At 36.4% G+C, this 14,658-nt stretch overlaps 1 protein-coding gene across 1 annotated transcript in view; it reads right to left on the reverse strand.

Annotated features, from left to right (window-relative positions):
- Positions 1–14,658, reverse strand: part of VPS35 (VPS35 retromer complex component) — a 30,792-nt gene that overhangs the window by 12,649 nt on the left and 3,485 nt on the right. The window contains exons 2-12 of the mRNA XM_012443167.3: positions 11,403–11,501; positions 10,023–10,119; positions 8,716–8,839; positions 8,033–8,215; positions 6,320–6,533; positions 4,423–4,506; positions 3,575–3,684; positions 3,228–3,324; positions 2,980–3,128; positions 913–1,120; positions 51–206 (exon numbers count right to left, since the gene is read on the reverse strand). Coding sequence (XP_012298590.1) covers positions 51–206; positions 913–1,120; positions 2,980–3,128; positions 3,228–3,324; positions 3,575–3,684; positions 4,423–4,506; positions 6,320–6,533; positions 8,033–8,215; positions 8,716–8,839; positions 10,023–10,119; positions 11,403–11,501 — 1,521 coding nt within the window. The remainder of the gene's footprint in view (positions 1–50; positions 207–912; positions 1,121–2,979; positions 3,129–3,227; positions 3,325–3,574; positions 3,685–4,422; positions 4,507–6,319; positions 6,534–8,032; positions 8,216–8,715; positions 8,840–10,022; positions 10,120–11,402; positions 11,502–14,658) is intronic.

Here is a 14,658-nt window from a genome sequence, read left to right on the forward strand (position 1 = left end):
ATGATTTCATTAGGAGCTGATACAGGGTTATAGTAAGAGTAAACTCATACCAAGTACTGCTGGTCAGGGTCCTCAGAACGCAGCAGATGAATGAAGCGGCCCACAAGGCTCTGCTCATCAGCAAAGTCTTCTGGATCAGGGTCTTCCACAGGTTGATCTGGCTGATCTTGAATCAAAGTGGATACCAAATTCATTATGGAATCCACCTGTAACATGCAAGGCAAAACAAACCCACTGACGTGAAACCACTGGCATATAAAGCCATTGTCAAAAGTGTTTCCAGTTGTATAAAATTACAATACAGTATCAACAAGATATTCCTTTTGGTTAGAAAGTCAATACATGGCTGGGCACAGTGGCTCATGCCTGTTAATCCTAGCACTTTGGGAGGCCAAAGCAGGCAGATCACAAGGTCAAGAGATCAAGACCATCCTGGCCAACATGGTGAAATCCCATCTCTACTAAAAATACAAAAATTAGCCAGGCATGGTGGTGGGCGCCTGTAATCCCAGCTACTTGGGAGGCTGAGGCAGGAGAATCGCTTGAACCCAGGAGGCAGAGGTTGCAGTGAGCCAAGATCGCACCACTGTACTCCAGCCTGACAACAGAGCGAGACTCCATCTCAAAAAAAAAAAAAAAGTCAATACACATGCATGTCATAGTACACATATTTATAAAAGTCTGGAAAGATATGCACAAAATGTTAATTAACAGTGGTTAATCTCTATCTGGTGAAATTATAAATATTTTATAATTCTTTATACATCTCCAATTTTCTAATTTATATAATGAATAAGTTACTTGCAAATTTTCTTTACTACTGAATTACCCTCCCCTCCCATCTGAGGTATCTAGGTCCAAAGTAAAACTGTAACACTGTTTCCCTAAAATAACACATAGATATTTTCTTACCTGGTCTTGAGAGACAATTTCTGTGTTATAATCCAGAACATTACTAAGTACATAGCAACTCATGCTCTTTCTGGACTCATAGTCAAAGTACTCAAAGAGTGGGTGAAAATGTTTTAATTTCAAGACTGTTAAAATATTGTTGTAAGTGTCAACTGGTATTTTCAAAAGTCTGGTGAGTTCCTTTGAAACTGCACTACTGGTAGCAATACTACAAAAAGAAAAACAGAAGTCTTAATGAATAAAATTAACTTTTTATATATACAAATAGCATTTGTTTCATAAGAATTTGAAATTTTTCATTACACATTAAAGGAAATGGGTCAAGTGAATCATACTACCCCAGAAGACTGTAAGAACCTCCTTTCTAGAGGATAAAATTGCTTATCTGAACACAAGCGTATACTCATCTATTACTATTCTGTTGATAGAAAACTAGATACAATTTCCAACTCATGAACAGATGGAATAGCTGGAGTTAATAAGATGACTGTTTAGAATTTGGCATTTCTAAGAAAAGTATTTTAAGTGGTAGTTTGGTTCCCAGGGAGCAGCCAACAAGTATTGTATATTCACAATGAAAATAAGTAGGGAAAAAAATCCATGCAAAACCAGCAATTCAACACAACAGAAAAATATGTAAACTATCTATTCTGCATCAGATGTTGGTGATTAAGAAAAGGCAGGCTGACTGACTTTTAGGTAGTCGTTACTAAAAGCACTGTGTAGACTGAGAGGCATATTGGGGCATTTATTACAACCTCTTTAGAGGTAGCTATTTCTAATTATTTTGACTGTTTTTACTTTAAAATTTACTTGGAGGGAGAAGACATAGATAGATCATTTAGTTTTTTAAATTAAAATATTTTTAATTTTTAATTTTTTTATTAGAGACAGGGTCTCCATATGTTGCCCAGGCTGGTCTCAAACTCCTGGCTCAAGTGATTCTCCCAACTCAAATAGCTGGGATTCTCCCAAATAGCTGGGATTACAGGTGCAAGCCACTGCACCTGGCATATCATTTAATTTTCTCTCACACTTATCATTCAATATCTGGCCTTGTTTTCAGCTCACACACACACAAAAACAAAAATGACCAAAAGAAAAAGGGTAATACAAAGAGGGGGAAAAAAGAAGAAATTTTCTTGATGCAGGTAAACCACTGGGAGGGAGATAGAAAGGAGGAAGATTACATGAGGTAAAATTCTGAAGAACATGCAGGGGATGGGGGGTGGTTGGCCTGGCTTGACCCAAGTCCAGAGCAGTGGCGAATGAAGCAGGAAGGGAACTGCTGGGGAAGATAACAGTATCAGAGCTGCCCATAGTGGCCACTAGAGGATGCCATAGGTCTAAGACAGAAGAGCTGAGGAGGCTTCAAGTTGGAAGCAGCACTGTTGATACTTTCCTTGAAGGTATCAAAATCAAAGCTCAAAATAGAAAAGATATTTAAACCAATTTAATTCTGCACGTTAAATATACACACACCCCTCATTTTTCACCATGTACTTATTCGTAGGAAAACACTTATTACAGAAATAAATACTGCCTGACAATTTCCTTACCAGTTTAAGAACAAACTCATTCACATACAGCAAGCTTGTCTAACTTGCAGCCCAAAGGCCACTTACGGCCCAGGATGGCTTTGAATGTGGCCCAACACAAATTCATAAACTTTCTTAAAACATTATGAGTTTTGTGATTTTTTTTTTTAAAGCTCATTAGCTATTGTTATTGTTAGTGTATTTTATGTGTGGCCCAAGAAAATTCTTCTTCTAATGTAGCCCAGGGAAGCCAAAAGACTGGATGCCCCTAATACACAGAAAGGGATCCAAATTGAGAACACTGGTCTCTGAAGACTGCCTATGGTCCACGGGTACCACGATTTCATTAACATACACGACCAGGTAATTGGTCGCCACTTTCTGCCCCTAGTAGTGCTAAGCATGACAATCTTAATGCATGATTAAAACAAAACAAATGGCAGCATTTCAAAAAACAATTGAGAAAGAATAGCAAATCTGAGAAAAAAATACCTTTATGAGGATTTTTACAAAAATGTAACTGACTTACTGTTCAAGGTTGAGCTTATTGAATATCTCCACTGTTGTTTCTAGAACTTTATCAACATAGTCCACACGATCAGGGTAACATTTCATGGCAAGATTAATGAGAGACACTTGTAAAGATACAACATCCTCTGAAGGCATGTCTTGTCTAGACTGGAATGTTTAGAAAAATCCAATTTATTTTAAAAAACTGTAAAAGGAAGGCAGAGATGTTTCAAAGTTTTGAGGAATTAGGAGAAAAGCTACACAAACCTGTATCACTGTAGCCACCTGCTGTGAAAATATATCAAAAAGTTTAATATCTGCTGGGATTCCAGGTCCATCTTCACGGTGAGCAAATAAAGCTAATCTAAAAAAAAACCCAAAAATTCTTTATTTTAAAAAATACAGGGTTTAGGCAGTGGCATCATGGATGACATCTTAATTCTTTATTGCTTTTCCATATTTTGTATGAGCCCAAAAGGTTTTAAAATTATTTATAGTATAATTACATTAGGATCATTTATATGATAAAGATAAAACAGAAAGAATTCAAAAAATGTTTAAAATTCATTATTCCCAAGTCAGAGCATTTATCCTCCAGTGTTGGAAGGTCTTACCTATCAATTAAAGCAATGATTATGTTTTTCACATTTACATTCTGATGTAACTCAGCACAGGCCCGAAGAAAAGGATTCAAAGTCTGGAGGTGAAATTCATCAGGGAAAACCTGAAAATCAAATGATCAATAAAAGTAAAAGTATTTCACATAATATTGAGAACTCACATATGGCATTTAAAGTTCACATTTGTGGGGAAAAAAAAAACCCATTCTAATCTTACACAACTAAATTCAAATATATTACTTTTGAACCTCTCTAAACATAAGCTCAGACAGAAATATTCCAATAAACAAAGTGCACCTACAATTAAACTAAAGCTACTGAGATCTAGAAAATTCAGATTACTCATTCCTACATTTTGGGGGAAAATAAACTACACTGATACAAAGACCAAGTTATGAGTTGGAAACAGAAAAATTCTTTTTTTTTTTTTTTTTTTTTTTTAAAAAGACAGGGTTTCACTATGATGGCCAGGCTGGTTTTGAACTCCTGACCTCAGGTGATCCACCACCTCAGCCTCCCAAAGTGCTAGGATTACAGCAGAAAAAAATTTTTTTAAAAAAATTATTTTTAGGAGAACAATTACATGAAAAAAAGAAACATTAAAAAAATTATTTAAATTTTTAATAGAAATGGCATCTTGCTATGTTGCCCAGGCTGGTTTGAATTCTTGGCCTCAAGAGATCCTCCCACCTTGAACTCACTCCCAAAGTGTTGGGATTACAGGTGGGAGCCACCACACCCAACCAGGAAAGCTTATTTCCTATTCCATCAAAATGTTTTCAAAACGATGAAATTTAATGAAAGATAAAATGGTTCCTTTAAAAAAAAATGTTCCCACCTACCTGAATAATACATTCCATGAGATATTCTTGAGCCAAAGCATCCCTACAGTTTACAACTTGCTCCAATATGCCAGTCAGAACAATCTAAAAGAGAAAAAAAACAAACATTAAGGGTTAAAATGTGTTCTCAAAATCTTAAACTGGCCAGGTGTGGTGGTTCACGCCTATAATCCCAGCACTTTGGGAGGTCAAGGTGGGCAGATCATGAGGTCAGGAGTTCAAGACCAGCCTGGCCAACATGGTGAAACCCTGTCTCTACTAAAAATACAAAAATTAGCTGGGCATGGTGGCATGTGCCTGTAATCCCAGCTACTCAGGAGGCTGAGGCAGGAGAGCTGTTTGAACTCGGGAAATAGAGACTGCAGTGAGCCGAGAACTGCACCACTGTACTCCAGCCTGGGAAACAAAGCAAACTCCGTCTCAAAAAAAAAAAAAATTATTAAGCTATTCCTCTATTAACACATTTGAACTACTAACTTGAAAGTCGTATTTGAGATTCTTCTCACCAAGACTTCACTTCTAAACTTTAAAAGCTTTTTTCTGAGACAAGGTCCTGTTCTGTTGCCCAGGCTGGAGTACAGTGGTGCACTACTCAATGCAATGTCTACCTCCTGGGCTCAAGCCATCCTCCCACCTCAAGCCTCCCGAGTTGCTGGGACTACGGTACATTCCACCATGCCCAGCTAATTTTGGTACTTTTTTGTGGAGATGGGGTATCCCTATGTGGCCTGGGATTATCTCAAACTCTCGGACTCAAGTGATCCATCTGCCTTGGCCTCTCAAAAGTGAGCTTTTTTCTTCATGGCTTGTGCTTTTTTGTGTGTCCTCAGAAATCTTTGTCTAATTCTAGGTCATAAAGATTTCCTCTGTGTTTTCTTCTAACAGTTTTAGGTTCTATATTTAGGTCTTGATCGATTTCTATGTTTTTTATATATGGTATGAGGAATGGGTCAAGGTTCAGTTTTTTGTTTGCATATAGATGTACGATTGCTGCAGAACCACTTGCTGAAAAGGTTGCCTTTGTACTTTTATCAAAAATAACTGATGATAAATATCTGGGTCTATTATGGATTGTCTATTCAGAGATCAGTAAATTGAGTTGCTGCTTGTTTTTACAAATAAAGTTTTACTGGAACACAGCCATATCCATTCACTTCCATATTGTCTGTGGCTGCTTTTGCACCATACCTGCAGTGTTATTACAGACCAAAGGTGTCCAATCTTTTGGCTTGAAGAAGAATTACAAGAATTGTCTTGGGCCACACATAAAATACATTAATGATAGCTGATGAGCTTTAAAAAAAGAAGCAAAACAACTCATGTTTTAAAGCTCACAAATTTATATTGGGCCATGCTCAAAGCTGTCCAGGGCCACAGGTTGGACAAACTTGTACAGCATATGTCTTGCAAAGCCAAAAACCATTTATTATCTGGTCCTTCACAGGTAAAGTCTGCCATTCCTTGCTTTATTCCTCCCCCCTACCCCACCATTGATTTGTGTGTCTATCCTTTTCACCAATACCTCTCAGGATCTCACTGTAGCTTTAGAGTAAATCACGAATTCAGGCTGCTTGGGTCTTTCAATTTTGTTCTTCTTTTTCAAATTTGTTGTAGCTGTTCCAGGTTCTTTGCTTCTTCATATAAATGTTAGGATTTTGACTAAGATTACATAGGAGCTATAGATCAATTTTTTTTTTAAATGCTATCTTGACAATATTAAGTCTTCCAATCCACAAACACTGCACATACATCTTTCCATTTATTTGGGTCTTCTTCAATAAAAGCAACTTTAATATGTTTTTCAATGTAATATTATATAACAAAAATATTCTGATTTTAAAAATCAGATTTCAGTTTATCTCAGAACATAAGAGGTAACAAATAAAAAGATATGAACCTGTTTGTAACGTTCCACATTTACACCTTCCAACTGACTGAGGCGCACCAAATTTGTTCCCACTAAAATTCTCAGTTCTTGTCTTTCTCGTTCTCTTTTTTCTCTATCTCGGCTATGTCCCTGATGCTGCATTCGCACCCAAAGCTTGTTCATTTCTGCAAAGTTGAGCAGTACAAAATCCATGGAATCACTGATATCGCCAGTTGTTTCTTCGCTGCAAAGAAACAGAAAAGTCTTTACACAGTATTTATAGGACCAACTTACTACTATCCTTCTCATTTGTGTATTTCCTTCTTATCTCTGTAGTATACCAATGCTTTATATAAAAAAAATACTTTTAATTTCATTGGCTTAGTGTTAAATTTCAAAAGGAACAGACTCTAGGGAAAAAAGTACCACGGAGAGGATAGTATAAATTTAAAGCACAAATTACTTTCCCCAACTCCCTAGCCTGGGCCAACTGGATTTGCTCTTATGGCAACTTCCTTAATTCAGAAAGCCCAGAAGGATGGGCATGGTGGCTCATGTTTGAAATTCCGGTGCTTTGGGAGGCCAAGGCAGGACTATCGCTTTAGGCCAGGAGTTTAAAACCAGCCTGGACAACATAATGAGACCCACTCCCTACAAACCAAAAACAAAAACAAAAGGCTAAAAAATTTAACACTTAACAGTGTACTGCTAACTATATCATTTTACTGTTGAATATTTTGTTTTTAATTGGAATGTAAGCTTTGTGAGGAAAGAGACCACGGATTTCCTGCTTTATTTTTCTATATCTCCTAGGATGGAGACTTCAGTAGCTTTCAAAAATTTTCATTGATTGCCTAATTAAATGCTCAAAATGGACAGTCAAAATGTAATAAAGCAAATTAACTTCATCAATTTCTCTACATTGTTAAATTTTTTATATTTTCTGTACTGTTTAAACCATTGAATTGTACATCTTAGAAATAAATGAAAATATTTTTTTAAAAAACAGAATCTGTCAGGGCAAACTGAAAAATAAAAGATTAAAATTTTTTTTAAAAAAGAAAATAAATGAATAAACTTTTTAAAACAATGAATGAAGTTCTTTAATCTGGGGACCTGCCAAGTGAACAGCTCACCCCACTGAAGACCACAGTTGGCTAAGCATCTGCCCCTGCTGTGGGATAAAAGTGCAGTAGGCTTGGATGATAGAATACTGGTTATACAAGAGACGGGTGTCTCTGAATGGCTTTTAATTTTTTCTTTTCTGGAGTTAATAGCTAACTTGAAACAGATAATTCAAATCATTTATATTCCAAGGTAACTAGCAGTCTATAAATTATAAAATCTGATAGACATTAAAGGAACAATTAGGAAATCCAGCTAGCTCATACTTCATTATTTCATTACAAATTAAATTTCCAAATAAAACCCTCTTTAAAACGTTGTATTTTCAAAAAATATTTAATGTAATGGAAAAACGCTCAATTACATTAAATGAAAAAAAAAAGCAGGTCCTAATCATCCAAAGATATAATTTGCATAAGAGTACATTTTAGATCACACCACATATACTCAGGAGTTCTAGATTATAAAGGAAATCTATACACAAATGCTACCTAAATGGCTGACTGGATGGAAGAATTATTGATACTTATTTTCTTATTTCTGTGCATGTTTCCACACTTTTATACATTCTACAATGAAAGAAATATTGCAACAAAATCAAGAAAGAAAATCACTTACTCTGTTGGTTCTCCTTCATCAGGTAAGATATTTCTGGTACACTGAAGAAGGTAATTTCGAAGAAACAGACCCCTCAAGGGATGCTGCACACCACGGCACATTTCTACCAAATCTTTCAAAATATCCTTCCTTGACTGAGGAAATGACTTGACATATACAACTCCAACTGTGATCAAAAGGTAACTAGGAGAATTATGAAGAAATGCTGATTAGAAATAAAATATTCAAATCAAGAATTTGATTAGTTCCAAACACATTGAACAAAACATTAAATAAACAAGGCAGAAATCATGTTGTTTTCTCCTCCAGGACAAGGAAAGTATCTGTTTAAAATATAACCACTGACTAACCTCTAAAAATACCACACACATAAACACTGTATACATACAAGATAGATATTACCTTTAAACATATTAGGAAGAGAATAATTGTCATATTAATTTTTCTAACAGCCAAGACATTAAACAAAATGGCATGTCCATTTTTTATTTGCAAAATTCCTCAAATATCTATATAAAACGTAAATCTAGTTACTCTAACACAAATGAGAGTATCTACCAAAATATTACTCTCAATTTGTTAAGAAATTACCCTTAAAACTTTTTTTAAACTTATAATCATAAGGGACATAATATAAAGTGGGAAATACAGACACAAAAGTCCTACGACTTGTAATTACTTACAGCCTTGGGATAATGTTTCCAGCATACTGTACAAGTTCATAGAGATCTGCCACTTTTCTTCCTTTAGCAAACTCATCTGTCAGGTAGACCTCCAAGTAGTGCAGTTCATCAGAAATGGCCATATCTTTTAATTATGATTAAGGACTAAAAATAAAGGTAAGCCAATCTAAGCAAAACTCTGAAACTTCTTGGAGTCATTATTAACTACTGGGCAGATATCTTAAGTTTTAGTTCTTTAAGAGAGTGTTCAGGCCAGATGCAGTGGCTCACACCTGTAATCCCAACACTTTGGGAGGCGAAGGCGGGCGGATCACGAGGTCAGGAGTTTGAGATCAGCCTGGTCAATATGGTGAAACCCTGTCTCTACTAAAAATACAAATATTAGCCAGGCATGGTAGTGCGTGCCTGTAGTCCCAGCTACTCAGGAGGCTGGGGCAGAAGAATCGCTTGAACCTGGGAGGCAGAGGTTGCAGCGAACTGAGAGAGTGCCACTGCACTCCAGCCTGTGCAACAGAGCAAGATTGTGTCTCAAAAAAAAAAAAAGGAGGCCGGGAGCGGTGGCTCAAGCCTGTAATCCCAGCACTTTGGGAGGCCGAGGCGGGTGGATCACGAGGTCAAGAGATCGAGACCATCCTGGTCAACATGGTGAAACCCCGTCTCTACTAATACAAAAAATTAGCTGGGCATGGTGGCGCGTGCCTGTAATCCCAGCTACTCAGGAGGCTGAGGCAGGAGAATTGCCTGAACCCAGGAGGCGGAGGTTGCGGGGAGCCGAGATCGCGCCATTGCACTCCAGCCTGGGTAACGAGCGAAACTCCGTCTCAAAAAAAAAAAAAAAAAGGAGAGAGCGTTCAAGTGAAGATAGAATTTTAGTTGGGCTTATCTTACTTTAACGTAAGGGTTTTAAAGAACATGTGGTGAAGCAAAGCAGTAAATACAATGGTTACCTGTCAGACTGCTAATGGGTTTTGAAATGGCAAATGATTAAATTCCTGTCCATTTAAGAGTGCTGCATAACAAAATCTAAGCACTGAAGAACCAACTGACTCACAGCTTGAATATCCTTCATGAAGGGTCTGAAAATTGAGATGCACTGACAACACACTTAAACACATTTAAGCGTAAGAAAGAAAGAGGTACTCTCAAAGCATTTTTCTCACTTAGCATATCTGCATGGCGGTGTGCCATGTGACTAAGTTAACAAAGAATAAGATAACTCCAGAAAAACTTCATAAAGAACGAACAAAATTGCCTTATCAAGAAAAAGGTATGGTCCAAATATTTAGTCTTCAACATTCAAAAGATACAAAGTTCATAGTAGCTCTTTGGTGATAACATAGAAGTCCGGAGTTCACCAAGCATATTAGACGCATGTTTTAGAGCATCCATAAGCTTGTTTTTGTCCTACAGAAATAAAGAAAGAATAGATAAGAAGGCTTAATTTAAATAAACATTTATCTTGGTTGTACAAACTCTTTACATCGAGGACTTGTTACATAGTTTTAAAAGAATACAGCACTTAAATGATATAACCACATAAAAAAATCAACTTTAGATAGTTTCACCTTGCCTTCTCTACTGAAAGGAAAAAGATGCATGATTCTTAGTAAGACTTACATATCTAGTACTGCAAGCTTCTTGACAGACTGCTAATCTTTTCAATTTATAGAGACTAGGAAACTAGTCCATTAATCACATTTTACCTGCAATCGAGAGAACTGGCATACCCATTCAGGTGAAGCAACATACTATCCTGATATGGCTTTGTCACAGGTTAAAGACTCTTCAGAGCTGTCTGAAATGACTATCCGTGTTAAGTTTGCTTTCCTCTTGCATTCCTCAAACCCTCCCAATGCCCATATGTTCCACTTAACTCAGAAACGCAGGCAATTCCTTGAGATAGGGGAAACACTATCCTTACACAGAAAGAGAAAGAAGCAAGCAATAGCAAACCCATCTTCTCCATTCCAAGACATTTATTTTTCATTTCCAATTTGTTGGGAATGAAACCAATAAAAGACACAAGAGCATATTCCTATGCTTTAGAAACTTTAAGACATTTTACAAAGGTAAGATAGTATCATCTTCATCACAGTAACTTAAAGTACCAACCAATCCAGAGTATCTACAGTATATACACAGATAATCTCTTACTTTATCTTTTAGAATATGAAGATATAAATGTTAAGTATAATTTTTAAGCTAGTTTCTACAATGTATTCAAGAAATAAATTAAAGTTTTCAAAATATTTAGAAAAAAAGCTGAATAATTCAAATGCAAAGCATTTAAATCCATTCATTCAACAAATATTTACTGAGTACCTACTATATGGTAAGTACTCCTCAGGTCTGAGGCACAGAACTAAGAAGGCTAGTAATTCTGGTCAGACACTGGTGTGGTAATAATATGGTAATACGGAAATAAAAGGAAGGGTCTCTTGTTCTTCCAAGCTTGTATTCTAGTGGGGAAAACAGACAATCTCAAACCATAAATATACATGTGAGTAAACAGGGCTCTGTTGAAATTGCTCCACACAGTGCTTGAGAGAAATGAGACTGAAGACAGATGCTGGCAGACAGTGAAGATTTACCAGAAACAGTGGTGCCACCTAATTCTAGAAAACACTGCAGATGCTTCCTTAGGAACACATGGACTGTAACTGTGCCTCCCATACTTCCACTCTTACCAGACATCTCTTCATTTGGAATGATTGGACCTTCACAGCCTGTATGGCTTCATCCAAGAGCTTTTCCTGCTCATCCTGAGGGGACTGCTGTGTTGTAGGCTGAAAAATAAAAAATTCCACTAACGTCTTAAGCACATTCTTATAGCAAATATGTTACTTCTATAGTCCTAGTCAGAGTTCTTCTCCAAGACTGTCACAAAAGGATCACTCCAGCTCTGTACCTCAAACCATTTGCCAATTATTGACAGCTGCTGCACACAGAGCTGTGCCCCATCACTGAAGTTAACAGAATAAGATTGACAAAGGAGAACAGTATGTGTACAAAGAATTGCCTCTCTCGCAGAAACTGACTCAACATTCTTGTAGTAGGCTGGCCTCAAAGAAACTTGCAGTGGTAGTTCATGGCTGTATTCTGCTAACACTCTTGAATCCAACCTGGACATAGCCATCCAACCAATCTAAGTCTTGTGGTAGGTATAGCCGAAACCAAATCTCTAAAGCCTCTCTTTTCCTGTAGACTATTTATTATCTGCATTTTAGTCTTAGACAGACTAAGGAACTAGTTTACAAGAACACTGACCAGCCCCTCCTTGGCATAACAAAAGACTAAACAGTTTAGAAATAAAATAGCTGAAATTGTTAGTGACTTTTAGTATAAAACAATAAAGAGCACTCTCCTCAAATAGCTTACACCATTTCAAATATACAGATCTACAACTACAGTGGACAAAATAGATCTAGACATGCTTCTCCTCGCCATCAGCAAAAATCTGCTTGCAGAATCAATTCAATCTCCCTGCCAAGAAGAATTAACCACTTCTTCAAGTCATATAAACACTGCTTACATCTCCACCACAGCATGCATCATATTATCATTATAAATGGTCATTTTTACATCCTTGGGACCCAACACACTGCTTTAATACGTAATGGGTGCTCCATAAATGCTCACTGCATAAATGAATACAATGGTTTTAGAATGTTTAGATATTTAACCAAAAAAATGACTGAAGAATTAACAGATGGATAAACAAATTGTGGTATATATATCCAATTACAGAATATTAGCCATAAAATGGAATGAAGTATTGCTACATGCTACATAAACAAACCTAGAAAACATGTAAATAAAAGAAGCTAGACATAAAAAGCCACATATTGTATGACTCCTCTTATATGAAATAGGAACAGAAAGTAGACTGATGATTACCAGGAGGGAGGTTGAGGAATATAATTACTTAATGGATACTTAGTTTCTTTTTGGGGGTAGGGAATATGTTTTGAACCTAAAGGTGGTGATTGTACAATATTGTGAGCCTACTAAATGCCACTGAATTGTTCACTTTAAAATGGTTAATTTTATGTTGTGTCATTTCACTTTGATTTTTTAAAACAATGACTAAAGACAAAATGCCTCTCACATAATGAGTTGAAGAGGTGGAAGGCAAGGACTTATACATAAAGCTGCAAGTAAAATCTGGTCTGTTTCATTATCTAAGAAAAATCAAAACAACATGTCATTTTGAGATTAACAAAGAAATGTGAGTCACACAAAACCCACTTATGAATGAGAATAGTTTAAAAAATTGAAGTTCCAAAATTGTTCTAATTTTGGAAAGAGAAAAAGGTTAACTGAATAACAAGCAATGCCATGCATCTCCCTTTTTTTTTCCCATGACAAACTCTAGTAACTGAGCTCTGCCGCAAGCACTCTTCCTCAGAAGCATAAACAAATTTCAAAGAAACAGGGATCTTTTAAACTTCACTTAGAGGGAACATGAATTTATCCCAGCAGAACTATTACCATTAAATGCTGGTTTCAGAGGCAAGGATGACACCAGCATTTAAAGATTCTGACTTAATAAAATTTACTATTCATCATGGGCTAGTGATCTTTGAACTTTAGTGAAACCAAGCCACCATTTGGAATTTTTTGGCTCCTTACCTCTGAATGCAATAGATTTAATAATAAATTGAATCAATGGATTTCATTAAGTTCAACCGATCCATTTAGAGATAAACAATGATATATTTGAATTTTTTTTTCTTTTTTTATGATACATTTGGATATCTTAATTAAAAATGACTTCTTATTGTGGTAAAATACACCTAAAATTTACCATTTTAATCACATTTAAATGTATAGTTCAGTGGCATTAAGTACATTCACATTATTATACAGTTACCACATCTATCTCTAGAACTTATCTTTACAAATGCAAATGGAAACTGTACCCATTAAACTCCCATTCTAACCCCCCAGGCAATTCTACCTTCTTTCCTCTGAGTTTGACTACTCTATATACTTCATATAAGTGAAATCATATTTTTCCTTTTATGTCTCAATTATTTCATTGAGCATAATATATTCAATGTTCGTTCATCCATGTTGCAGTGTCAGAATATCCCTCTTTTTTTTTTTCTGAGATGGAGTTTCACTCTTGTTGCCCAGGTTGGAGTACAATGGCTTGATCTCTGCTCACTGCAACCTCAGCCTCCTGGGTTCAAGTGATTCTCCTCCCTCAGCCTCCTGAGTAGCTGGGATTACAGGCGTGTGCCACCATGAACAGCTATTTTTGTATTTTTAGTAGAGATAGGGTTTTGCCATGTTGGCAGGGCTGGTCTCGAACTCCTGACCTCAGGTGATCTGCCCGCCTCAGTCTCCCAAAGAGCTGGGATTACAGGTGTGAGCCATTGCGACCTGCCAGAATTTCTCTTCTTTTAAAAATGGAATATTTCATTTTATATATACATATATACACACACACACACACACACACACACACACACACTACATTTTGTTTATTCATAGACATGTGGGTCATTTCCACCTTTTGGCTATTGTGTATGATAATTTTTATTATACAGCAAATGAAACTGTGGCTACAAAGAGGTTACAAACAGTTCCAGAAACATTTGTATAGAATGACTAGAAAGATTCAGAGATGTGTAAACAAATGAATACAACTTTAGGAAAATTATTCTATTTTGTCTCAACTGGGCTTAAAATAGAAATGTAAATACAAAATGTTGAAGATTACAGAATATGACTTATTACAAAGTAGTCTATAAATGAAGACATAAAGCTATAATAAAGCAATCTAGTTTTATATATTACTCATAAAACAATGTCGTTATGCTAGCAACAGCTATTCTTTTTTTTTGAGACGGAGTTTCGCTCTTGTTACCCAGGCTGGAGTGCAATGGCGCGATCTCGGCTCACCGCAACCTCCGCCTCCTGGGTTCAGGCAATTCT

Source organism: Aotus nancymaae, unplaced genomic scaffold, assembly GCF_030222135.1.
Source record: "Aotus nancymaae isolate 86718 unplaced genomic scaffold, 86718_ANA_hifiasm-v0.15.2.pri h1tg000030l, whole genome shotgun sequence".
NCBI classification, from domain to species: Eukaryota; Metazoa; Chordata; class Mammalia; order Primates; family Aotidae; genus Aotus; species Aotus nancymaae.